The 26,361-nt window shown below is 55.0% G+C and overlaps 2 protein-coding genes across 22 annotated transcripts in view; one reads left to right on the forward strand and one right to left on the reverse strand.

The window, feature by feature from the left end:
* Positions 1 to 3,582, forward strand: part of TNRC18 (trinucleotide repeat containing 18) — a 58,517-nt gene extending 54,935 nt beyond the window's left edge. For all 8 annotated transcript variants that reach the window (XM_080383857.1, XM_080383856.1, XM_080383851.1 and 5 more), the window contains 3 exons: positions 221 to 457; positions 942 to 1,016; positions 1,555 to 3,582. In XM_080383857.1, coding sequence (XP_080239983.1) covers positions 221 to 457; positions 942 to 1,016; positions 1,555 to 1,761 — 519 coding nt within the window. In that variant the 3' untranslated portion in view covers positions 1,762 to 3,582. The remainder of the gene's footprint in view (positions 1 to 220; positions 458 to 941; positions 1,017 to 1,554) is intronic.
* Positions 3,583 to 3,806: 224 nt separating this feature from the next.
* SLC29A4 (solute carrier family 29 member 4) lies at positions 3,807 to 26,310 on the reverse strand. Of its 14 annotated transcripts, none has more exons than XM_080383883.1 (11): positions 11,792 to 26,310; positions 9,438 to 9,607; positions 8,636 to 8,767; positions 8,411 to 8,524; positions 8,209 to 8,337; positions 7,665 to 7,739; positions 7,017 to 7,282; positions 6,782 to 6,917; positions 6,353 to 6,540; positions 5,862 to 6,102; positions 3,807 to 5,788 (listed from the first exon to the last, which is right to left on the reverse strand). In XM_080383883.1, the coding sequence occupies exons 1-11, from the start codon at positions 11,818 to 11,820 to the stop codon at positions 5,646 to 5,648; spliced, it is 1,623 nt and encodes a 540-aa protein (XP_080240009.1). In that variant the 5' UTR covers positions 11,821 to 26,310; the 3' UTR covers positions 3,807 to 5,645. The 14 variants fall into 14 exon arrangements, with proteins under 14 accessions (XP_080240009.1, XP_080240008.1, XP_080240007.1 ...); XM_080383882.1 differs by having other exon boundaries at positions 8,636 to 8,770; XM_080383881.1 differs by having other exon boundaries at positions 3,807 to 6,102.
* Between the last annotated feature and the right edge of the window lie 51 nt (positions 26,311 to 26,361).

Below are 26,361 nucleotides of genomic sequence, written 5' to 3' on the forward strand. Positions count from 1 at the left end.
GCTGGCAAGGTCTCCAGTTTGCAAGGAGACTGGGGTTGCCCTTTGCTGTGTCTGGGGGAGCCATCCTGTGTGGTGTGTCCCTCTGCCCGGTTTCCTGCGGGAATGAATGCCTGTGGATGCTGTGGCTCTGCCGACAGCAAAGGGTGGGATGCAGGAAGTGGTAGGCAGGGAAAACCTGGGTGATCCCTGGTTGCTCACCTGTGCGATCCTCTCTTGGCAGAGACGGGGAATGAAAGGGAAGGCCAGGAAGCTCTTCTACAAGGCCATCGTCCGGGGCAAGGAGATAATCCGCATTGGAGACTGTGCGGTCTTCCTCTCAGCCGGCCGCCCCAACCTGCCCTACATTGGCCGGATCCAGAGCATGTGGGAGTCGTGGGGGAACAACATGGTCGTCCGAGTCAAATGGTTTTATCACCCAGAAGAAACCAACCCTGGGAAGAAACTCAACGAAGGCAAGGTAAGCTGGTCCCCTTTGCTGAGAGGGCTGCAAAGCTGCTTGTTCCCTTGTGTTTCCAAGGATGAGGAAAGCACTCGTGGCCCAGTTTGTTACTGGTACTGTAGTGGGGGTGGCCCCTTTGTTTCATGTTGTGGGGAATGCCTGTGGCGTGGACAAGCCTGGTGTTTGCCCCTTGAGCAGGGGAAGGGTGTGTTGGATTGTACTAGGAAGTGGAGACTTCTGTGTTGGTCCGAAAAGAGACTCAAGAGCCGGATCAAGCCTTTTGCAGTGTAAGAACGCCGGCCCTGGTGCTCAGAAGCACTGCGTTTTGCACACGTGTGCACTGTGGTTTACAGTAGGCTCTTGGTGTTTGTTACCAGTACCTGTGGGCAGGGGTTGAGGTTGTAAAAGCATATGCGGTGGGCAGGAGGTGACAGCGTGGAAAACCAACTAATTCACCTGCTTCTAATTTCTGTTTTCTCTTTTCTCTTCCTCTTGGGCACAGCGCTGGGATCAGAAATCAGGCAGGAGTCTGTCCACAGCTTTGCAGGCATCCAACCAGAGGAAGGACTTTATGGAGGTTGGTGAGGTTGGGAATGGCTGGCAGGGGATGCTGGGGGCTCCATAACAAATGCTGCTGGGGAAATGCCCCCCGAGCTTCTCTGGCTCTTGCGTTTTTCCTCAGGTGTTGAGTCGGCAGTGCCCAGGACTTTGGGTGGGTGTTTCTGGGACGGTGGGAGTAGCTACAGGTGCTGGGTGTTGGGAGCACCTGTCCGGCACCCATCTTTGCATTTGCATCCTTGAAGTGAGGATGACAAACTCCTGGCCTCTGTATTCCCCTGCCCACACGCTTGGTGGCTGTGGCATTCCCATCGGTGGGAGCTGAAAGCGAGGGCTCAGGTTTAGTGTGCTGGGTGGATCGTGTCCGTGCTGCCCCTGCGGATTCCCAGTGTCCCTCCCCTGGGCTGGCAGTGGGGATGCATGGGGAGTTCTGCTTGTCTGTGAGCACAAGCCCTGGCCAGTTGTGATGGACATTTTTCCTGCATATTGAAGATGATGCTGTAAATGCTGTGAGATCTAATGGCTCCTTTCCATCTCCCTCCACTCCTGTAATGCAGCGAGCCCTCTACCAGTCCTCTCACGTGGATGAAAACGATGTCCAGACCATCTCACACAAGTGTCTTGTTGTTGGTCTGGATCAGTATGAGCAGATGCTAAAGACAAAGAAATACCAAGACAGTGAGGACCTCTACTACCTTGCAGGGACCTACGAGCCCACTACGGGCATGATCTTCAACACTGATGGGGTCCCTGTCATCTGCTGACTGCCCAGGGGACATGTGCCACCCCCTGGGAAGGGACGGGACAAACCTGAGGACGTGCCTGTTCAGACGACATGATTGTTTCTTTCAATGCTCATGACTTCTGTGTCACACTACAGACAGGATAGCGCGAGAGACACGAGGAGGAAGGAGAGGGCTGAAGAAAGGGATTGGGGAAGCAGTTACAGGACTTGAGGAAGATGCCATTGGAGGGGTAGGGGTGGTGCTTGAACCCCAAGGCTCTTCTGGAAGTGACTTTAAGTAAGGTGACACTTGACCAACTTCTCCCTTCCTCCTTTTGGTCCAGGAAAGCACATGGGTCTTGTGATCATTTCACCAGCGGGCCCCCCCGGCAGGAGGGATCCCTTTTGTGTCATTTGCCCCCATCAGTAACTCAGAAGCCGCCTGTACATGGAAGGACACCCACTAGCCTTCCGTGTACACTCCTCTCCGTCCTTATATTCCCATTCCTGCTTAGTTCCGCATGACCCTTTAGGAAGGACAGGGTGAAAGAGAAAGGAGATGAGTCTCTCTCAGCGCCTCGTCTCGATCCTCTCAGCGCCTTTTTGCGGTTCCCTTTCCCTGGAGGACCCCAGCCGGCAGCGTGGAGCACGAAGGGGCAGAGCTGGCCCCAGCACAGAGATGGCGGAAAAGGTCCGACGGGCTGGAAGGAGCCAGGTGGAAGACAAGCCAACATCCAGTCTGGGATGCTGCCTTCCCACTGCCTCGAACAAACAGTCTGAACCCACTTTCCCTGTCACTCTGTGTCCCTCCTGCCCTGGAAAGGGGTTGGAGGGAGCAAGCGCGTGGCGAGGGGGTGACATTTGGAGAACAAAGAACTCGTCTCGGAGTGCGCAGTGAAGTGGGGCAGGAAGTGGCTGGGAAAAGCTGCTGCTCGGTGCTCGGAGCAGAGGAGCCCACAGGCTACTGATATTTGGCATCCCTCGCCCAGCTGTATCCCCCATGCCTTGCCCGAGCAGGCGTGGAGCTGCTGGGAAGCCCTTGCCCATCATTTGAACGGAGCGGGGGTAGAGTGTGAAGCCCGCTCATGCCCATCTGTGATGTTTCCACAGCCAGAGCCCCACTGCCACCTTGGGCTCGGGGAGGGGACCGTTCAGCTCGCTCCATCCAGCTGGCCAACCTCCCCACGGCTCCCAGCGAGCCACCACCACCGCCCCCTCCTTCCCTCTGCGGAGCTGACCCGCTGTCTCACTCCCACTGGGCACACGCTGGCACCTGGAGCATCACCGCTGCCGCACCGCCGTTGTACCTGGCCCAAGGGGCCACCAGAGGAGAACCATGCAACGATGCAACATCCTTGCACTTAAAACAAAACAAAACTCCAAGAGACGCACTGATCTTTGCAACTACCGACTCGCACTACAGATTGCTAGGACATGGAGCGGGGCCTGGCTGGGCCGGGAGCAACGGCCCAGGCTCTGGTGGGGAGATGCTTACAACAAGGACAGATTGGAAACTATCCGCCCTGGTACCGGCTGCGTACCAGAGACTGGAGGCCAGGGCTCAGGGGAGAGGGACACCCCTGCAAAGTTACCCCTCGTCCTTTAAATGAACCACATGGTGCTGAGCTCGTACCATCTCCACCCCGCGCCACCGGCGCCCCGGCACAGCGGATAGTGACGGTTCTAGCCTGTACAGTTTTAATGTACCAAAAGACTCTTTAGCCCTCCTGTATTATAAGTCTTTAAATGGATTCAACTTTTTAATTATAAATATAAATATAAATATATATATATAAATATAAACTTTTTAAAACTGTGAAAAAAATTATGAAATTATAAAAAAAAAGGAAAAAAACAACAACAGAAATGAACACAGTCTGACGTTTAGAATATTATTTTTTATTTCCTGTTGGATTGTGATTGTAAATGATCTGGGAACAGGCACACCCCCCACGCTCAAAGTGTACTGTACTTCTAGAAGCAAATTGTGTGAGCATATTTTAAAGAGCGAGAGAGAGAGCGCGCGAGAGAGATTTTATGCTAATGTTAAATAGAAAGCACTTAAAACCCACTGCCTTCTATGGAACACAAGGATATTTCAGACAATCGAGAGGAAAGGAGAGCCAGGTTTTTGTCTTTTTTTTTTGTTTTGTTTTGTTTATGTTTTGTTTAAAACAATTTTTTTGGCATTCTGTTTGTTGGAGAACTCCGTGTGATCTTTTTTCATAAAAAAAAAAATAATTGAAAAAAAGCAACACAACGAAGCATCTTTCTTTGTCTCGCTTGTCCTGACTGCGGGGTTTTTTCTCCCCTTGGTGGCAATGATTGCTTTGGGGCTCAGCCCCTGCCTTGTGTTTGGGGAAAGACCCAACCCAGGTGCCGTGTGGCTCTTTGGGGACACCCTGTGGGGTGGCCCGGCTGGATGGAACCCTGAGCAGAGGTCTCAGCTCGCTGGGGCCCGTGGGGCAGGAGCCGAGTCCATCCCCAGCGACCATGCTCATGGCAGCTCCTGCACCCTGAGCCCTGCAGGGACGATGTGCTGAGGATGAAGCGCTGGGGTTGCTCTTTTCAGTGTGAGCTGCGCCTCACCCAGCCGGGGATGGCACGGCAAGACCCTTTGGTGCTGGTGGGGTTGGGCCGGGGTGCCAAGCCTGGTGCTTGCTGCCCCCTGCTCCCACAGCCTCCAGCCCTCAGGCTCGGTTCCCTAGGAGGTGGCACCCACTGCCTCCTGGCACAGCGAGGTGCAGCCAGTCCCACAAAGCGGCAGGCTCTGCTGTTGGCCACCTTCTCCAGATGGTTTCTGTTCCGCTCGGAATCGTTCCCTCTTCCCCTTGCTGCCCACAAAGGTGGTGTGCTTCAGCAGTAGTTTGCAGGCTGGCAGGGGGTGGAGGTTGATGGGACCTGGTGACAAGTCCAGCCACTCCAGGTGACAGAGGAGACCCTGGAGGGTCTCCAAGGTGCCCCAAGCAGCACAAGGGCACCCCAAGACCCGACAGGACAGGCATTTTGCCAGCCCAGCCCATCACCAGCAGCCAAGCGCCTGCAGTGCCTAGTAGCACAGCTAATGGCCAGGCATCATTGCAAAGACATTTAATCTGACGTCAGCTTCAGTTACGTCCCTTGCAATAAATCGCAAAGCTCAGCAGTGGCGCATGGGTGGCCTCTGCAGTGCTGTGGCCACCAGACCCACCCCTGCCCCATTGTGATGGGGCAGACCCACAGTGTGTGGCGGGGGGGGGGGGGGGGGAGGCAGGACCCTGCCTCTTGACAGTTGGGGGGGCAAAACCAAGACACAACTGAAGAAGAAAAAAAAAAAAAAAAAAAAAAAAAGGTATTTTTCCAACCAGCAGAAGTGGATTGGGTCTTCTACACAGCAACTGGGGTCTTCGGGGAGGGATTGTGAGTTATTCTTGGTGAAAACCTGCAGCACCATCAGTGAAAGCTGAGACCTAGCTTCCTAGAGCCCCGGGGACTTAAGGAGCATTTCCTTCCTCTCCTGCGCCTCCTCTTCCTCACCATCCCTCCATCACCCTCCTCCCCACCACTGGTCCTCTTCCCTTTGGGATTTGGCAGTATTTTCTTCTTCCTGGCACTGGCTTGGCTCAAGTAGGAGAATACCCCCTTGCCTCCACCGGAGAGCTGCGCATCGCTGATGGGGAGCCCCCCAAGAGCCATGGAACCGTCCTCTGGGGTGTCGGGGGGAATGTCACCCCAAGACGTGGCCCTGTGCAGCGCCTGGCTGGGCAGCACGGGCCCTTTCGGGATGTCACAGCCCCGTGTCAACAGGATGCCGGTCCCTGTCCACCCTGGGGCAGCTTTCCAGCTCCAGGCTCCCTCCCTGAGGAGGGACGTGGCCGAAGCGGGGTGGTGGGGACTGTGGTGGGAAGTGGGTCCCATCTTGTCCCCATCGCCCCGCCCCGGGGCTCAGTACCCTGATGTAAAGGAGCCGTTGGAGGTTTCAGTGTAGAAACAGGTACTGTGGGATGTACTGGTGAGGCTGTAGGCAAAATATGCCACGGCTGAGCCCAGCGTCAGGCCTGTCATGTAGGACACGGTCATGGTGTTCCCTGCAGGAAGGGACATGGGTGTCAGGGTGCTCTGGCCACCCTGCATGGGACTGCCAAGAGGGCTCGGTCCTACCTGCCAGCTCCCGCTGCTCAGGGCTCACTTTGCCGGCGGCCAGGATCATGGGGACGCTGCCGAAGTAGCCGTTGGTGATGCCCATCAGGAGGGAGAAGATACAGGGCCAGGCGGGGTGGCCAAAGGTGGGCCTCCCATTGGGGTAGACACACATGATGAAGAGGGGGATGAAGACCACACGCAGGCAGGAGTAGACGAGGAGATGCGTCCCTTTCCAGTTGTAGGGCAGGGCAGCCAGGACCTGCAGCAAGGGTCAGACAGCATGCTGGGGTGGGGGCAACATGGTGCCCGAAATGGGGCAACAAGGAGGAGATGAGATGGTGCAAAGACCAACTGCTGCAGGAGCCCCACCTCGGCCATGCCAGTGAGCAACCTCACGCCCATTAGATACCCATGGGTGGAGATGACAACTCGGTGGAGCCAAGCGGCTTTGAAAGAGGGCACAAAAAGGAGGCAGGCCCCCACCACGCTGGTGGTGGCCTCTCTCCTACCTTGCCGACGAAGTCGGAGAGGTTGAAGATGGCCATGATGAGGATGGGGAGCCATTCCCCCAGTGTGCAGTTGTGGATCTCCGACTCCAGCCCGGGAAAGAGGCACAGCGTGATGAAGTAGGTCATGGCGATGGAAAGCATGTAGGCCCAGATGAGCCGGGACACGACGTAGCGGTGGAGCAGCATGTCTGGCAGGGATGGGCAGCACAGCTCAGCCGAAACCTGCAGCCCTCCCCTTGCAGAGCCCGACAGTCTTGCCTGCACCCAAAAGGTGGCTTCCAAAGATGAGGTTGTCCCATGGTTTTGGGCAAATTGAGAAGGGGATGACCCCGCCCCAACACCCTGGGCCACCAATTGCTCATTCCACCCCATAAAATGCTCCACAACCATTCCGCTGGCCAGGGCTTGCCCCTCAAGCCCACCACCAACCTCTGAAGCTGGGCCAGCTCCTCTTGATTTTGGGCCGAGGGACGTCGAAGCGCATGTAAGTGCCGCTGCCAGCCAGCTCAGCTTCGAGGCCCGGGCTGCCCCGGGGGGGACTCGGCTGCCCCCGCTGCCGGTTCTCCTGGGTGGGGGGAGAAGGGATGCCAGTGCTGAGCTCCAGTGGCAAGAGGGACCCCAGGAGCCAGCAGGGAACCCCCCACCCCTTACAAATTTGGCTTACAAATCGGACATCCTCAGCGGTGACATCGTGGTGAACGCGGTAGCCTGTCCCATGGTCACCGGCCCCCCGGGTCTCGGGGAGACCCTTGCAGGAGCAGGCTGTGTAGTAGCGGACGAAGCGGGTGCGCTTCACCAGGAGGTGGAGGATGAAGCACGTCAGCTCCATGCCAATGGAGATGAAGAAGAAGATGACTGTGTTCGCCTTCTCGTCTGACAGCAGCAGCTTGGTAAAGATACGACTGAGCGAGATGATGACCCCGGCAGTGCCTGGTGGCATGGGAGAGCTATCGGCACCGGGTCCCGCTGAGCCCTGTGGCTCAGGGACCCCCGTCAGCCCCCACCATGTGGATGTGATGCCTCCAGGTGTGGAGGAGCTACCAGCAGCGATTTTGGGTTGATGAAGCTGGCTCCTGGCAGACATCCCGCCCCCCCAGCTCAGCGAGGCAGTGCAGCGGGTCTTGCAAGTGATTTAGAAACCATTAATCACCCCATTATGCTGGGGAGCACCCTGGGGAGTCCCTGATCTGCTGGCAACCCGGCTGGGCTGTGCTGGGGACTCACTGGGGCTCCCAGAGAAGGCGCAGGAGGGTCCCCCCGAGCAAGCCCATGTGGTCAGACGTGGACGCGGGCAATGGACACAGGTACTTACTCTCGCCAGTCATCACTCCCTGCGTGTAGCGCTTGGGCAGCAGCCCCGTGTAGCCGTAGAAGCTGGATTGCTGCACTTCAGGAGAGACACACCAAGGGGAGAAGGAGGGATTATTGCTGCAGCCGAAACACCGGACAGGGGGAAGAAACCCCAGTGGGAGCCCATGCATGGTGCCATCCAGGAGCTGCTTCCTTCCCAAACAGCCGCTGCAGCACCCGAAGCCTCCTTGCCCCAAAGGCAGGGAGGCTTGTTGTCCTCCCTGGATGCCCCACCACGGCTGTTCCCACTGGCCACCAGGTGCAGAGGCTTGGGAAGCCACCATGGCAGCCCAGCTGAGAGCAAAGCCATTGTGGTGGCCCAGATCAGCGGTGTCGGGGACCAATGCAGCGCGCTAGTCCCACAGTGCTTGGACAGAGGTGGAGGGGATGGAGCAGGGACACAAGGGTCACCTTCACAGCAATCAGAGCAAGAGCTTGTCGCAGGAGACCATGGCTCTTGGGGATGGGAATGGTTGCCCCCCAGCACCAGCCGCTGTCCCACATACCTGTGCAGCCAAAGGCCACCACCCCGACAGCAACCAGGTTGATGGCGTAGGCTTGCCTGCGAGTGAAGAGCTCCAGCCAGACGTCACAGATGCTGACAAAGAGCAGGGGCCCCAGGGCAAAGAGGTAGCCTGCAGGTGGGAAACAGAGGTGGGTGGTGGGACAGCACAGGGAGTGCCAAGGGGCATGGGGACCTCCACTCACCCACAGAGATCCGAGTGTGCAAGCTCAGCAGCTCCACCAGTGCATTGTTGAGGATGACGGCCGCCAAGGCCACCAGGATGTAGGTGAGGCTCATGTCGAAGACGATGGAGGTACCTGCAGAGGGTTTAAGCATGGGGTGACAGGGACCTGGCTCCCCTGGAAGCATAGCCCACCTCTCCCCAGGTTTGGGGTGGCTGAGAAGTGCTGCAGATGCTGGAGACCGACCTGGGTATTTATGGTGCAGGTAGTCCACATCGGTGATAAAGCTGTTGTACGGCAGGAGGAATCCCACCCCAGCCAGCAGCATGGCAAAGTAAATCCCATGGTATCGATCCTGGGGCTCAGGATCCTCTGAAACTGCTCCAAAAAGGGAAGGAAAGAGTAAGATACATGACAGTGGCACTGCTGCAGCCGTGGGACCTGCACCCATATCCTCAGGGCTATGAATGGTGCTTCCACATCCTTTATGGCAGACGAGGCTGTCCCACCAACAGCAAGCAGCCCAGTGCCCTGCAGATCTCACAAACAACCCCAGCCCTGAGAAACTCCTTCCCTAAATAAAGGCGTTGCAATGTGAGACCCAGGAGACAGGAAAACACCCAGGCTTCGTGGGGTTAATGAATTTTAATTGCAGTCAAATAACGTGAGAGCCAGGCAGAGTAGGTAACAGGCAAAGTCAAGGCGCAGGAGGGGTTGAGGGGGGTGGGGGTGGACAGGCTGCCTCAGATGTGGAGCAGGGCTGAGGTGAATCCCGTGAGCATCCCTGAGACCTGCACAGGAAGGGCGAAGCTGCAGGCTGGGCGCGAGCCAGGGCATGAATGCTCAGCTCCTGGCCAGCCTGCAGAGCCCACCGCCATGGGATGCTGTGGCAGCTCACATGGGTACAAACAGGTCCAAAAAAAGGCATTAGGCAATCTCGGAGCATTCTGGGCCATTTGTGGCTATTAAAGCCACCCCAGGAAGCTGCTAAATGGGTGGGAAACCAACAAGGAACGCAGCTCCTGGTCAGGGCCGTGCCTGCCCTTACCTGGCTCCATGAAGGTGAGGACGCCCTTGGCCTGGCTGCCCCGCTGCAGCTCATCCTCCTCCAGCTGGTAGCTGTCGAAGCTGAAGCTCATCACCACGTTGCCCTCCGGTGTCCCCGCTGGGCTCAGCTCCTTGAAGCGCTCGGCTCCCACCGAGCCCATGGTGGCCACCCTGGGAGGGAGAGCAGTGACACCCCCGGGAGGCACAGCTGGGTCACGGCTCCTCTGTCGCCCCCCCCTTGGGCATCATCCCCGGGTGATGCCAAGGGTCTGCAAGGGATGGATGGTGGGTGGGTGGCCCTGAGCATTCACCACCTCACCATATCCCTCTGGCTACTATGTTTTTTCCACCTGGAAAGATGCTTTCCCTGAGAAGAGCAGGGATCCCTCGGCCTGCTGGGCAGGAGGATGGATGTGGTGTGGGGAGCAGTGATCGGAGGGTTCCACGTGAGCCACCCCGGAGGCACAGCGCTCGCCCCAGCCCAGCTCAGTGCCTACTGGGATGCTACCAATACCAAACGCTGCTGCGATTTCCAAAAGCAATTAAGAGAAATTAATGGGTGAAAGCCACTCATGGAGGGAGGCTGCTGGGGAAGATGCCGGCTGCCTTGGGAAGCCCTTGTTCCCTGCAGGCAGCAGATGGTTGCTCTGGTCTCTGCCCTTTTTCAGCATCTCTGCTGCCCAAGGCTGGGGCAGAGCCACTGGCAGGGGCAGACACACTCCCACAGCCTTTTCAGGGAGAGGATGGGATGCGACCTGGCTTTTAAGGTGAGTATTTTGGATTTGCTTCTCTGAGGGAACACGGCAAGCAGGGAGATGTTCAGGGAGCTGCTGGAGGGACCCCAGCAGTGTGCCAGAGAGGGGCTGCACCAAATACATCCCAAAACGAGCTCCCCAAACACCTGGCATCCTCCAGCAACCCTAGCAGAGCCACCCAAAACACAGTTCATCCCTCCAGTTCCACCCCAGGCCAGGCCCGGGGGAGCAGCCCGGGGCGGTGGGGGTGCCGCTCTGTATTACCGGTGCCAGTCGCTAGATGCCAGCCTGCCTCCGTGCCCACGGACCACCCAGCCGGCCGGGGGGGTGGGAAAAAACACAAAAATTCTCCTCCAAGGCAGCAGGTTGAGGCAGGCAAGGGAGGGAAAATCGATGCTGGTAATTTCTGTGGTCTCCCTGCCAGACGTGGCGCTTGCAAGAGCAGAGAGGCTTTGCGGCATCTCCCTGGCTGCCAAGATGGGCGAGATGCTGGGGGGCCCTGGGGTGGGCAGCAAATGTGGTGCCCACAGACCTCGTGAGTGCAGCCCTAAAGCCCAAAATACATCTTCTCGCCGCAGGGACGGGTGGCACGGAGCAGCACGGCACGGAGCAGCATGGCACAGCCCGATGCTGCCCAGAGGCCACAGTGCTGGTGGGGGCCTGGATGGGGCCAGGCTGGGGTCCCCACCCTGTGCCATGCCGCGGTGGGCCCCAGGACCCCCCTATCCTGGAGCCCCGTGGGCAGGACAACCCAGCAGGGCACGTTTTGGCTGGGGACACCACTCCATCCCACTGCTCACAAAGGAGCTGGCTGTGATCCCCTTCACCAAGCACCCTTCTGTGCCTGATGCTACCCCAGGCGCTAAAACCCAGTGGGAGGCATCTCCCAGGGTGCCGGGAAAGCCTGTTGCAGGGTTTTTCCATAGCGGAGATCCCAGCTGGAGAACACGCCGGCTGGAAACACCCCGTACCTACTGTGACCCAAACTTCCAGGGGCCGGGAGCGGAGTGGGATGCGCTGCACAGGCACAGGGCTGGACCAGCCCTCCGGCCCCCGCCCGCTCCGAGCATCCCTGCATCGCGGTAAAGCGGCTTTTCCCCTCCCTCCGGCTTTACACCCGTCTCCGCGGTGTAAACTTGGCCCCTGCCGCCCCCCCCGGCCCCAGCGGGGGAGGGGAGGGGGGTCCTCCATCACGGCCAGGGGTGGTAGGACAGAGAACCTGCAGGGCCGGGCAGAGCGGGGGAGCCCCCCGCTGCCCCCCAGTGCCGGCTGAGCCCCGGGCACCGCAGCACCCCCCCACCCCCCTCCCGCGGGCAGAGAAACGGGTTTTGCTCTGGCAAAAGGCCCCCCCGACATCTTGCAAGCAGCGAAGTTGCAATAACCGGGGGGCAGCCAACCCCCCGCCCAGGCTGGGGCATCCTTCCTCGGTGGAGGGAGAGGGGGAGATCCCGTGCCCGGCCGCGCCCGGGGCAGGATGCGGGGCAGCCCGGGGAGGAGGGAGGGCAGGGGGCTGGGGGGGGCGGTGTGAGGTGTCTCCCCGCAGCTCGCCCCGCACGCAGCCGGGCCCGGCCGTGACCAACAGGTCGGCGGCGGCTCTTACCTCGCTCCGCCGCGGCGGCTCTGCGGCATCGGCGCTGCCCGGCCCCGCTCAGCGCCGCCGGCCGCCGGCCCCCGGCCCCGCCATGCCGGAGCCTCCGCCGGGCAGCGGGGGCGCGCAGCGGGGGCGCGCAGCGGGGGGCGGGGGGGGCGCGGGTGAGCGCGCAGGGGGCCGCCGGCGGCGGGTGCGGCGGCTGCGATCGCGGAGCGGAGCGGAGGCGGCCCCGGCCCTGCCTCCCGCCCGCATCCCCCCGCCTCCCTTCACTCCTCCTCCGCCCCCCGGGGGGCCTGGCAGCCGGGGAGCCCCAGGCCCCCCCGCCCCCACCAGCCCCGGCCCCCGGGCGGGAGGTGTCTCTAGCCAACAGAGCACATTCATACCCCTGTCTATAGGTACCCTCCATAGGTACTGCCCATAGGCACCACCTGTAGGCCCTTTAGGGTGATTTTGAAGGCCTGGAGCTAATTGCAAAGAGATTAATTAGAAAGAAAGCCCAGGTCATTTCATTTAGGACAGGAGCTTTGCAGGGACAGGGTCCTTCCAGCCCTGGAAAGGGGCTTGGCAGGGTCAGCATGAGCTGATGGATGGATGGATGACAGATGGACAGAATAGATGGATAGATGGATAGAAGGATAGATAGTTGGACAGACAGCAGCCTTGATGGATGGATGGATGGATGGATGGACAGATGGATGGATGGGTTGCAGCTTTGGCTGGCAGAATGCAGCAATGCCCCAGATTTTGGGGGAAGCAAGTGGGGGGGTCTCTGTTCCCCAACATACCCAAGGGGTGGGAGCAGAGGAGGAAGGGAACAGTGTGGGACAGTGGGTACATCTGTCCACTGAGAGGACGTGTGTCCCTGAGGAGGGTGCTCCAGGCAGGGATGTCATGGGTGTCACCACCCCTCCTGAGCTGGGTGAGCTGGCCAAGGCCGCAAGCAAAATCACAGGGATTTGATGCTGTTGTTTTTCTCTCCCAGGAGCAGCAAAGTGCAGGGGACACAGAGCAGGTGCCCCCTTCCACCAAGGACTGGGTGAGGGCCCTGGGGGACCAGCCCTTGCTGGGCTCTCCCCACCTGGAGCATGGGAGGACGGTGGCCGTGGGAGGGAGAGGTACTGTCCCTGCTCACACGCCATGGCTGCAACGCGCCGGGCTGTGAATTAGGATCTTCTCGCAGTCAATAAATGCTGTGTTGTATAAATCAGTGCGTGGGGCCGGCGGGATGCGCTGCTGCCACTCACACCAAAGGAAATTAGAGACAAAACCGGCTGTGCCTCCTCAGCCGCCCTTCTGCCGGGAGCAGGGCTGAGCGAAAGGTCTCTCACAAATTCATTGCAGGGAAGAAAACAGGCCAGGTGGAAATTTCCATCTTTTCTCCTTGGCTGAAGTAGCTGGAGTTTGGCTCAGAGCAAACAAGACTGCTGTGCTGAGTTCTGCCTGGAGCCAGGGGCTCGGCTTTCCCTGCTCCCCCTTGTCTGAGCACCCGCACAGCTCAGCGCACCAGTGCAAGGCAGGGATTTTTTGGGCTGCTTGTTTTGGTTGGGTTTGTTCAGCTCTAATTTAGTAGCGTCACTGTAAAATCTCAAAGCACCTCACTCCTCTTGGGGTATGTCCCCTCTCCCTGCACCAGATTCCATCACCCCTTCCAGGTACTTTGGAAATTTAAGAAAAGGGGGTGACTGTGGTGGGGGTTCCCTGACTGTGCCTGCTGCTGGTTGGCACCCAGATGGTGCAAGTGCTCTACAAAAAGAGCAGGATGAGCCGAAGCATATGTGCGCTCGCCTTTTCACGGCTCGCCGGCAAGGCCCTGCTGCTCTGTGCTCACCAGGCAGCATTACTCACTGCCTTCCGCAGGGATTCTCCCCGCGAGCTGCTGCTCCCCATCCTGAAGCCACAGCTACGGAGCCAGGGGAGGGGGGGAGGTGGCCCTTAAAAATGACTGAGCCCAGGGGAGCATCTCGGCTCCCCAATGCTCTCTGAGCCACTGGGAGATGCTGTGACCGAACGCCTTGTGCCAAAGAACAAGCCCCTGACTTTTTCCATCTACAATCATGACCTCTTGATCCCTGTTCTGGGGGATGAGGGGGTTTCCTTGCTTCTGCTGTGGGTGCAATGGGGACATGCTGGGGTACCTGAAGAAACTGCTGTGGCTTGGAGGGCTAGGGGGGACCACAGGGAGGTGAACCTATCAGGGTGAACTTCTCAGAGTGCTTTTTCTCTGATTTCGCCATCCCTAAGGGCAGCGTTAGACCCAAACCACACTGTCTGCCCTCCCAAGGTGCCCCACCGAGCATGAGCAGGTTCTGCCCAATGAGGGTATGGGGGCAGGGGGTCCCGTAAGCTGGGCTCTCCCTGAGTTCTGCTGGGCTCTTCAATTTTTTACACTGGCCCTGAATAATTCAGCCTTGACGTAGCTGGCTCGAGGTTGGTGAGCTTGGATGCTCCTTGGGTTTCTGCTTGACCCACTTTAACAGCCAGGAAAACCTGCCAGGCGTGATGTTCCAGGTGCAATGGGGCAAAGCTGACCCAGACACCCTGGTCCCCGTGGCAGGAGGGACATCCCACCCAAGTCCCATCCTGGAGTCTCTCCCTGCAACTCCACACCCAACAATGTGGGCCACAGAGCATCCCTCACCCACATCACGGCTTTTTAGAGGTATTTTTGCCTTCTCCCCTTTTCCTCTCTCTCTGCTGTCCCACAGCTCCTGACACGAGTGGGTGCATCCCAGCAGTGTTTGCTGGATTATGAGGAGGGATTTGCTCCGCTCCATGAACCAGTTAACACTCTGTGGCCACCATGCCATGGCTCCTTGCTATTCAGAGACTCACCTTGCTTTCCTGGAGCCTGCTCGAACGCTGATTAATCCCGCCAGGCAGAATAAGACGCTGCTGATTCATTTGGCTCAGGGACATTGGATTAGGATGGTCTCCAGAAATCCCCTGTACTGTTTTTTTCTTGCCCTTCCAGCGGAGTCAGGTTTTATTAATCATTGCTGTTGTGGAGGTGAGAGGAAGGAGAGACCTTTCAGGTGTCTGCATTCCACTGTACTGCCAAAACCCTCAAGCCCCAGCTTTAAACCCTTGGGGACCGTGGGAAGCAGCTGTTCCTTCTGTCCCCATCCCTGTGGGCACAGCCACAATTCACCCCATGGTTGTTGTAGAGCAGCAAAATCCAACTCCTTAACCAAGCTGTGCTCACCTTGCCAGGGAGCTCCAGGCATTCTGTGCCCAATGCCGTGTCCCCTCTGCACCAGCCGGGGGGGTGACACCGTACCTGTGACTGCTGAGCAGGGGGGGGGGGGCAGGCAAAGATGAAACATCTGAGCTCCCCCCTCCCACACCCCCACGTTCAGGGCTCCCAGGAGCGCTGTGCATCCATCTCTTCTGCTTCACAGGAAGGGGAGGCTGTTCCCAAGCCTGCAATCCCCTCTTGGAAAAGCTCCTTTAAATAGCATCGCATCCTTCACCATCCTTCCCCCAGGTCTGCTCCCAGTGCCCACCAAGCGTGCCGTGCCAGCACCGGGAGCATCCTCAGCAGCGCCGGCTTTGCACGGAGACGGTGGAGATTAATCAGGGATGTTGTCTCTTGGCTGGAGTCACACTTGGGGATTAGCAGGGCCTGCAAGAAGCAGAGAGTAGCCAGGGAATTTATTTGATGCAAGTGGAAGGGTTTGTCACAATCCGATTGCAGGCAAACAGAAATCCCTGGTGCTGGCAGAAGCTCGGCACTGGAAGCCACTAGGATTAACTGGGTTTTTCCCAAGCCTTGCAACAGGACTGAGGTGGGAGGAGGAATCACTCTTAAGTCCAAAACACTAGGTTTAAATGCTTCAGGGAGATGCAGGGGCTGAGCTGAGCACCAGCTTTGGGGCACCTATCCCTCATCTTGAGGCCAAGGACCAACTTCCATGCGGATGCCCTGATTCTCCTGCAAGGGGTTACTCTGTACATCCCTCCCACTCCACATCAGCTAAACCAGCCTGGGAGAGCTGGATAAACCGAGAGGATACCCACAGCCTTTGCACTACCTTCCCCCACCCCCCCACCTTCTTTGTTGGAGCAGATTTGCATCCATCACTAATTAATCCAAGATGAGCTGCTAATTCAGCTCCTTGATTGCAATTTTGCATAATTGCTGCATGCACAGGCAGAGCTGCAGGACAGGATAAAAAAAGGAGACAATCAGTGGCGAGCGTAGGGGAAACAAGGGCCAGGAAGGGCCGGTTCAGCTTGCTCCCACTCACCGGGCTATTTAAAGATCCAGGTTGAGGGAAGAGATATTGCTCTGGAAGGAGAAAACGGTGACAGCCACCCCTGGATGGGGTTTTTCCCCCAATCCTGGGCTTACAAAGGGCCTTGCCAGCAGCTACAAGGGCTCCTCTGGCAACAAGGAAACCACGAGTTACAGGCAATACAGCCCCTTTGGCTATTCCCATCATGCTGCCCTCCTCCCCACGCTTCCTTTTTTCCAGCGTCCAAGCAGTTGTCTGTAGGTTTCAGAGTGAATGCTCCACCAAGGCGAGCAGGACAAATGCATCCCTCAAAGCCAGTGCTCCAGGCTTCTAACCCACCCACCGGGTACGTGAGACCCTGTAAAAACCCCCGCTCCAAAACAAGACCCAGCAGACAGCAAGCCAGGCCTGCTGGCAAGGTGCTTTTCCTTGGAAAAGCAAACCAGCGGCGCAAGGGAGGCCGGGCAGCATCACCCAGTGCCTTGGCGAGGGGCAGAGCCCCCAGCTGAGCCACCTTAAGCCTTCAGTGGCACAATTAGCAAGAAAAATCTGCTTTTCCTGCCAGCGATGCGCAAAGCCATTCCACAGGGCTCTGGGGGCAGGTGGGCACCCAGGCACGATGCACCCCGCACCCCCACTGCCACTCGGGCAGGCAACGGGCACGCAAATTGCTGCAGATATTGGCTTGGGGATTATTTTCCCACCTTCCTCTGCCCACATCCCACCCACAGACATCCCCCCCCAAGTTTAACACCTCCACGCACCCGCAGCACCCTGAAAGCTGAGTGACAGGGCAGCAAACAGCGGCAGACAGCTCAGCCCCGTGCTCCCCATTCACGTTTCGCCCTGCAAAAGAAAAGAGCTACTTTCAGCTCCAGCCTTTTCTCTAGAAAAATGCAGCTCCCAGCCTGGGGGCCCCTTCCCCGGCCCCACGGTGAGGGCTGAAAGGGGGCTTGGGCAGCCAGGCTGCCCCCACCGCCCCTCTTAATCAGCTAGGGCATGCATGAAGCCTAATGCCGTCGCGAAGATTTCGGCACTATTGACACACACGGCGCATTAAACGCCTTACGGGGGATTTGCATAAGCTTGGGGAGGGAGGAAGAGCGTGGAGGAAAGTGTCGACAATGGGAAAGTAAATGCATTAAAGTGCTTAGGGGAAAAAAAAATATCTGATAAAGGAATAAACCAGTTAAGGGAATATATTGCTCATAGCCTGGTTATTCAAATCCTGCCTTATAGGAAATCCTCTTAAAGTGATCACCTGATTCTGTGTTAAATTCCTAATTGAATAATAAAAGAATTATGTATTTCTTCCATAAAGGCACAAAGATGGGAGCCCGTGTGGTGGTTTTCTTGGCGGGGGGAGGTGGTGGTAGAGGAGATGCCGGGAGAGGGGTCCTGGGCCAGCAGCACCATCCCGGAGGGATGTGATGGGAGATCTGGGGACAAGGGAGGATACAGGTGCTGGGAGGACACCTGGGGAAGGCTGCAGTGCCAGGTGCCTTTGAGGGCAGTGGAGAAAAGCTGTGCTAGGATGGGCTGTGGAGTGATGGTGCCCAGGGGGAGGAGAAGGACCCAATAGATCTCCTGGGCTCCTCCAGCCTTGACTGCTGCGGGGCTCACAATGGATGAAAACGCACCAAAGGTGACTCCTGCCCTGGAGCTGCAGGGAGCACAGCAACTGCAACCACCCAGCATCGGGGCAAAGGGGAGGGTGGAAGGGGTTACAGCAGCCCCGAGGAGCAACGGGGGGGGGGGGCATGGCCAGCTCCGGGGTAACCCTGCTGCTGCCACAGGTCCTGCAGGAGAGGCATGGCCGCCCCTGCTAGCTTGCCCCCCAGTTTTCCCAGGCAGGGCTGAGGGTGATGCCTGCATGGCCTCTCCTGCCTGTGGCTGCCCTTCCCCCTGCCTCTGTGCTATAAATAATATGCAAAAAAAAATAATTAAAAAAAAGCATCACCTGGCAGTCAAGAGGTGAGGGAAAACAGCAGGACTGACATGCTCCAAACCCGCAGCCTGGATGGGGGGCAGTGGCAGGGGGAGAAAAAGAAACAAAAGTGCTAAAAATAGCCCTGGGAGCTGCTTTCTTCCCAGAGATCGTTTTTCTACCCAGCTGTTTCATTTCATAAACAGGATTATTTATTTATTTCTCCCCTCTCTTTACTCCACTTTCTTTTTTAATTCAATGCTACCACTTTAACCCTCCCACATCTCTTTTAAAAGGAAGTTAAAAAAAAAATAAAATCAAACCAAACACAAACAACACAACATCCAAAATCAAGAAAGAAAATACCACCCCCCCAACCCCCTTGATCACTTCAGCAAAGGCTTGCCTTGCTTCAGCTCTTTATAGGTAATTGAATATCCCAGAGTGCATCTGCTAATGCAAACTCCAATATAAATAAGTGGCAGCGGTGAGCACAGGGAGGGCAGAGGCAGCAGCTGAGAAAACAAAACAGGCAGCACACAGCAAACCCCAGCCCTGGCCCAGCTTGGGGGCTGCCAGAGGCTTTTTATTAGCTGGAATTGGATTGCCGGAGCCAGGCTGAGGTCCGGCGCCTGGGCGAGCACGGGAGCTGGGAGGCAGGGCTTGCAGGGAGCTGGTTATTGAGTTATCCTCACCCCAGCAGCCCCTCCAGAGCCAAGCTTGCACACAGCAGTAGGGCACAAAGCCCCCTGATTCCCAGAGGACACCTGTGTCCCCCTTAGCCTGGCACATCCCCTGTGGCCAGAGCAGCTCCAGCTGTACAGAGGTTTTGCATCATTTGCATCCCCAGCAGAGCCTGTACCTCCCTGATTCAGCATCCTTCAGCAGCAGGCAGGGAAATCGGGGACGACATGAGCCGTTAATTTGAGCCTGCAGAGGCCATCTTTCTGTGTGTGCATTGTTTTGTTTCCAAATAGACTTTTAGTAACTAATTTCAGATGGTAGAATGACATTGCTACATCATGACCTCTTGAAATGCAAATTGCCTTATACCCTGGGAGAGATGAAAGGTTGTTTCCCATCTGAAACATTAAAAAGGAGTGAGGTAACGCCTCCTGGCTCTGCCTCCCTGTTTTTATTTTCAAAATTGTTTTCAGGTGAGGAGAGAAGAGATGCTATCTGTGATTTTGCCGGGCTTGTTGCCCGTACAGAGCAAGCGTGGAGCACCGAAGGACCACCAACGCCCCCCCTTTCCCTACAAACCAGACCTGCTCCAGACTTCAGACCACAGCAGAGGTTGTGGGGCCGGTGAGGACCAGAGCTTTGCTCCCTCCTACCACAGGGCTCAACTTCTGAGCCCAGTTTCCAAAGCTGCAATACAATTTGCTCGGGGAAACATGGCAGAGCAGCGGTACAGTCACTGGTGTAAGGACACAGCTAAAGCCACCACCGCTCTGCTATGGCTTGGCCCCACCACTGCCCCCCAGCCCGGCATGGCTGCAGATCAGCTCCATCCCCAGCCTGCCAGCAGCTTGCCTCTGCAGGGGCCTTGGGGCACACAGCAGAGCCCCTCTGCCTCACCGGGCAGCTTTGGCTCAGTGGCTCGGTTTGGGCAAACACAGACCAGTTTGGTTTGGTTGGTTGTGGATGGTTCCACCCCACCCCCCCCCAGCGTCTTGTTCTGCTCTGAGTCATGGAGCACCAGCGCAGAGAAGGTGCCCTGAGCATGCACAAAAGGTGCTGCAGAGCTCTGCTGCAGGAGCGGGCAAGGAGATGCTCCGGGAGGGAACAAGAGAAGGAGCAGGGATGCAGTGGGGAGAAAAGGGTGAGATGCAATTAGGGAAGAGAGGAAAGGGCATGGATATTGCAGGGGCAGGATGCGGGGATGCTCCCGGGGAAGGGAGCGAAGCACACGGGCGTTGCGGGCTGGGATGCGGGGATGCTCCCGTGCACACTCCGCACCACCATCTAGCGGCTGCGCGGCCGCAGAGCGGGCCCCCCCCTCCGCCTTCCCCATCCCAAGGCCCAGGCGTCCTCTGGGACAGCGCTCCCACCGCCCTCCACAGATAAAATAAAATTACCAGCCCTGATCTGGAAGCTGCCGAGGAACCAGACGGTGAAGTTCCAGAAGGGTTTTGCAAGCACCACTTGCCCGGCCTGAGCAGCAACAAGGGAGATGCTAAGCAGGTACGTGCCACACTGGCACCCAAAAGTGACAGTCTGCACCCACTGGATGGACAAGGTGGATCTGCTCAGGTGGACAAAGCGGATCCATCCCTCGTATCACTCGGTGCTCCCCAGTACAGCCCCCCACCTGGACCTGTGCAAACACAAGTCTCGCTGGGCCTTCCTTGCCCCGACAAAACAGCATCCAGATTATCAAAACACTGCCAAAATCCTCCATTTTATGGATTTACCTGCACATAGCAATCTCCAAATCCTTTATTATAACCTGTAACTTAATAGAACTCACTTGCTGAAAAACCCAAAACATACTAAAGTGCTGGAACAGCAGGCATCAGATTTCCTCAACTCCAGCAGGCTGGGCAGAGAGCCCTCATTAGCTCACATCACACCACTAATTGGCTGAAGAAGCCTTTGCCAAGGGTCTGGCTGAGGCCTGTCTGGGCTAGGTTAGATGTGGCACACGAAGGTGCACACTCAGGGACAGTGAGTGCTCAGCTGGGAGCGGGTGCTGTGGAGGGAGCTGCCTCCAAACAGGGGCAGGATCAGACCCCCAGCACCACCCCAGTATCTGCCTTCTCCCCAATTGCTTCAAAAAAAAAAAAAAAAAAAAAAAAAAATAGCAATGCTGCATCGAAGGAGGTTTGCTGCAAACCAGCAAGGCTGAGGTCAACGTGAGCCCACCAGAGCTGCTCTGCCTGGTCCCTCCGCTCTTCCCCCCGCTGCCAGCAGTGCGCTCATCAGCACAGCCACGCCCGGGAATTTACACCAGAATTGCATGCTTGCTCAGAGTTCCTGCACGCAGGACTCCAGTCCTGTGCACCACAAGGTCTCCGTGTCTCATTGCTGAGACCACCGCAGCACGGCTAAATCCAGAAGCCTACTCGCTACCAGGAGAAAGCATGCCGGGAAGGAACATGGGCACAAGTCCATGTCTATATCCTTGTAATAAGATAAATAATTGGAGATGAGATTTCTCAGTCCTTTCCCTGGGAATTCATGCTTAATGGGCCAGACTCGTTAACAGCGGACAGATGCTAAACTGCCGATCTGAACCCAGCTGCGGCTGTCTAGTTCAGGGCTGGGTTTGACACATTATTTACAATTTTTCCCATACTTACTGCAGAATATCCTGCTTTTCTCTCCTAGAGCAGGAGCAGAGGGGCAGTCAGACCTCCTGAAACATCAGCGGGTCTGGATGACCACATCCATTCGGGATGCAGGAGACAGCGGAGTTGCTGGCATCACCACCGTGGATGGAAGTTGCTGCCACTTACAGAATCCACCAGCAACTTCTCTCAGATCTTCAGTTTGCTCCAGGCAGAAGACAGGAAACATCACCAGCAGCCGAATGAACAGTTTGGCAACGCTCATCTGAGCTAACATAGCCTATTTTGCCTGAAGCAAACAGAGGCACACAAACGGCACTGACGGGACAGCATTGCCCTCCAGAGCTAGATCAGGAAAGGAGACGTCTGCAGCTTCACAGCTGCAGCCTTGCTATGAGACCAGCACGCAGGAGAACAAGGAGAGCCTCATCATCGCGTGCTCCGCCACTGCTAGCAAAAGCAGAAAGGCTTTTCCTCCTCTCATCCGCCCTGTCAAAGGGTTTGTCGTGGCTTTGCAAAATAAAGGATACATACAGAAGCAGGCGATGCCTCCTCACCCATCTGCGTGGACTCGCTCCAGATCTTCCTCCTGGGCTTGGATGCAAGAAGCAACAAGCTTGGAGTGACAGCACAGTGAGCAGGATGCGTATTTGAAAGCACTGCTTCAGATGCATGCCATAAAAGAAAGAATAAAGGAAGTTATTTACACTCACCTGAGAAGCGGTAGAGAAACGCATGAATGCAGGTCCTGAGAAGAGCAGCTTTAAAGGAGGAACAAGAGGGAAAATTACATTTGCAAGCAAAACGTGCTAGGAGAAATTCAGCTTGCTCTTCCCCAGCCCCTGCAAAACCCAAGCTGACAGTGCCTTTCGAGAGCAGCTACAAAGCATAGCTAGGACTGAGGGCTTACTACTGCTGGCATTTTTGTTTGGAGCACAGAGCACAGAACACACGCAGTGTCACCCTGATCTTATCCGGCCCCATCTCCAGGCAGCAAACAAAAGGAAGAAGACACAGAATACTTATCACAACACAGATTTAATTTCTTCGGCAGTTATAAAATTACAAAGAGCAATGGGCTAGCAGTGAGAGTCAGACACTTGGTGAGGTGGAATGTTAAGACATATTTTTCCACTTATCGACACAGATACCAAAGAGAGTAAGCGAGCACTGCAGGATGCTGGGTTTTTTTCCAGGTAAGAAAGCAAATGCAAGAGCAAATAGATCCAGGTAGACAAAGGGTTGAGCCAACGCCCCATAGAAACCCCGAGCTACAGGTTCAGGAACAACTCCCCACTCCTGACAAACAAGTTGGACACATGCAAAGGCAGCCCAGGGGGAGTCAGCGTACGGATCGCTGCAGCTGCATGGTCAAAGCCACAGCACCCAGACACCTGTAACAAGCACAACTGTAGCTACTTGCAAGCCAGAATAAAAACTTCTTGTCCGTTATTTTCAAGGCAGTGGAAGATGAGATTCGCCAATTTGAAGAGTGTTAAAATGAAGGCATGTCATGGTTAGAAGAATAGGAATTTGCTGAATTCCTTTGATTGTGCAACTGGAATCTGAAAGGATTTATTTACGGTCAGAGCCATGCTTTCTTCATTGCAAGCCTTTCATGGTGCAACAGATTCCAGAAAAAAGAAAGGCCTGCTCTGCACGTGTAGAGAGGAGACTGCTTTGTGCTCAGATGTTAACAGGTTAAATCAAGGCGACTGTTAGCCAGGACTGCCGGAGCACAGAATAAAACTTTCCAAACCTCTGCAGTGCTTAATCCCCACCAATGCTTTGGACAAAGACTCCTGTTGCTCTGCAAACAGCAGTGGAGCATCTGCACACGCAAGTGGTATACTGAATAGCTCAGTGATCTACCAGGAAAGAAATTCTACCGTCTTACTGCATGTTGCTTTGGTGCTAATGCCATTATTAAAGCTAAGAAAGCACAGCATGGGATGTAACGGATCAGCTTCTCAGGGCTCTGTGCTAACCCTACTCACTGAGCCGGTGGCTCTTCAGTTCATTCCTCCCTTTTTACTGCTACACATAGATCAGATGACAGCTTCCTCCTCTATGGCGACATCTGTCACTGTATTAAGAATCTTCTCAGGTGTTTGGCTGCATTCAGGCAGACTTAAAAAGCCATCATCGCTACCCCTGTCCTCTGTAGAAAACAGGCCCAAGAAACTCGCTTGCATAGGACCTGGAGCAGCAAGGTACACGCACACACCTGATCCCAGAGGCAGCACTCGCACAAATGTCTTGCTGAAAGGGCCTCAGAAGCAACAGCTTGTACTAACCTCTTTGTGCTTTTTACTTCCCCCTCTCTGCCAGGCCCAGCCTTTTAAGTACTAGATTTGTATCTATCACTTGTATTTTGGAAACAGTGACATAAGAGGAGACTAGAGCAGACAAAAGCTTTCTGCATCAAACTTGAAATACAAAGTAAACAGACAGATGTCGAGACAGCAGCAGAGTACATACACTTGCTAGTTATTTGCACATCAAGAGAAATAGCTCCTTCCCTATGGTACTCACTGGGAACAGATCCCACTGCAATTTAAGACCTGAGTTCAGGATTCCAAGTTTATAAGCGTCAACCCCTCCCCAGCTTTGGTTGTTTCAGTTGTCTTTCTCTGCCCCCAACCCTCTACAAAGTTAAAAAGCTATCCAGAAGTGCAGCCTGTACCCAGAGAGAAACTGTCACAGGACAAACACTGTCCTTCCAAGGAAGGGTGTTTCCATAACGTATGATTAGACACCCATGGCCACAGCACAGGGCTAGAGCCTCCTTGGCTTTCCTTGGAGAATCCAGGGCTGTTAGACCATCAAAATAGAAATGTTTAGGCACCACCTGACCCACAGACCATAACAGTGCAATCATACGCTCCACACTCAGGTGAGGATGCAGCTGCAAACAGCATTTCTGGTATATTTAAGAAAAAAAAAAGTTATCTTTGTTTCATTGGAAGGAAACCCCAACCTGAAAGATTTCTAACTTTGGTAGTATACCACAGCAAGGTGGTTACTGAGGGCCTAAGGCCATCAGAGGGAAATTTTATTTGTCATATTTTATCTGAGAAAAGGTTTATATCCTCATGCAATGAACTTAAGACAAACTACTGTCACCACTCTTAAATACACTGTCAGTGGGGAACTGAAACCATCTACTCCATCCTACTAGCTCCATGCTGGTCACTAACCCCAGAATATTAATACTTTTGCTCTCTAAAAAAGATTTTCCTAGTTACAACAATGACAACAAGAAGATAACTTTAACTGGCTTCCATTTCTACCTAAGAGCTAACCAAGCAGGGCACAGCGATTCAGTCAGTGTGCAGCTCAGCAGGAGCATACTACACCATATGGAAGACACAAATACAGTGAATATGGGATCTCCAACTCACCTGTGGAAGATAAGGTGTGAAAGTTAAGAAGTGAGTAAAATGAATATGATAGATGTTCTCAGTTTTTAAAAGTCAGTAAGATACACCCCTTCATGTGATTACCACGCAACATGGTCTTTGTTATACTAAAGAGTCATAAAACCTGGGTGCTTAGCAGGCCCGTGTTGCTTATGCACGTTTATGGCGAGCTCTACTTGTGGAGTCTATGCCAAGCCTCCAAGTATGTTATCAGGAATGTTACCAGCTTTAGTCTGGAATGAACAGACATCTGACAGCTCCTGGGCAGTTCAGTTTGCCAGCAAAGCTCACTGAGCTCATATTTACTTCAAGACTTGCATTTTACTCTGCAGTTATGAGCTCCACAGCAAAGCTCATAGTACTTGCAGTAAAAAAAAATAATAAAATAACTAAATTCCGTGGTCTGGAACTATTTTGTCAGCCAGAGCTTAAAAATTAAGAGACTAAGCGAGACTTCAGCATGGCTCAGTGGTTTGCTTTGCACGTGCTGGGTCCTGGAGAGGACACCACAAGCCACTCCAGCAATCTAGTTAGGACAGTCAAGGGCCTTCAGTGAATAAACAAACTTGTCCCTTCTCTCCCACATGTGCTCGTGAAAGAACATCCTCCACTTACACAGACTAACACAGTCTTACTGATAGAGGCAGCTCACTTGGCAGGGGCTACCACCACCTTCTGCACTCTGAGAGGAAGGGGATGCCCACCTGCCCACACAGGGATTTTGGGACAAAGACCACTGCCTGCTGTTGCCTGAGAAAAGACTCGTTAACAGTACCAAACCCTAACAGCACATCATCTAATTGTGGTAGGGAGTTCACACGTAGCTGGCGTACTCAGCTTCTCCTGTCCTTCTCTCAAGATCTGCAATTTCCTTGACTGTTCTTATTTTTATTTCTTTGAAAGCAGTAGAGGGAAAGGAAGCAACCCACACTGCTACGCAAAAGGCAAAGCAGGCTCATTTTGGCAAAGGAAAGTAACACTCACCAAGTACTTTACTAATCACTTGCTCACTAACTGTTATCCAAGACTTAAGAGAAGGCACATTACAACCCTAAAAATAGTCTGCAGCACTGCTCAGCCTTGGAAAGCCCTAGCCAGGGTCAGGGCAGTTAAGGATTTATTCCAAAACTCCCAAAGAGACAACTGGTCCTCGGAGTATACCACAAGAGGTACTCTGAAGAAGGGAGGGAAAAAAAAAAAAAACCACCCAAACAAACAAACAAACAAACCCCCACACTGTTATCCAGCAGAAGAGAACTCAGAAGAAAGTTTCAAAAATCACTTATATTTACATCAGTATGCAGAAAAAAAAAAAGTCATGAACCTTCATTATGAGAGCAGTAGACTCAGCCCAGACTGAAAAGAAGCAAGAACTGAGCGCTGTGCCTTCCAGCTGAAAACCTCAAGGCTGTTTATAGAACAGAGCTGCCACACTCTACAGGGCCTTCCCTCCAGCATGACAGAATCCGTGCTTTGGATGATTTAAAAAAGTATGAAAAAAGGTTATTGCTACTCTGCCAAGGAAATAAGACAATCTACAGGAGAGAAAGAAAGTGCATTGCAAGTCTTCTCTAAAAAAACCCCACGAGCTTATATAGCCACTATGGGCTATAGCTACCCAAGTACTAAAGGTGTACGAACAAGAGTCTCTAGCAATTCCTTCTTCATTCTAGCTTTCTTCCTGCAGCAATTCCTTTTCTTC

The sequence above is a fragment of the Falco punctatus genome, assembly GCF_963210335.1.
Source record: "Falco punctatus genome assembly, chromosome: 4".
NCBI lineage: Eukaryota > Metazoa > Chordata > Aves > Falconiformes > Falconidae > Falco > Falco punctatus.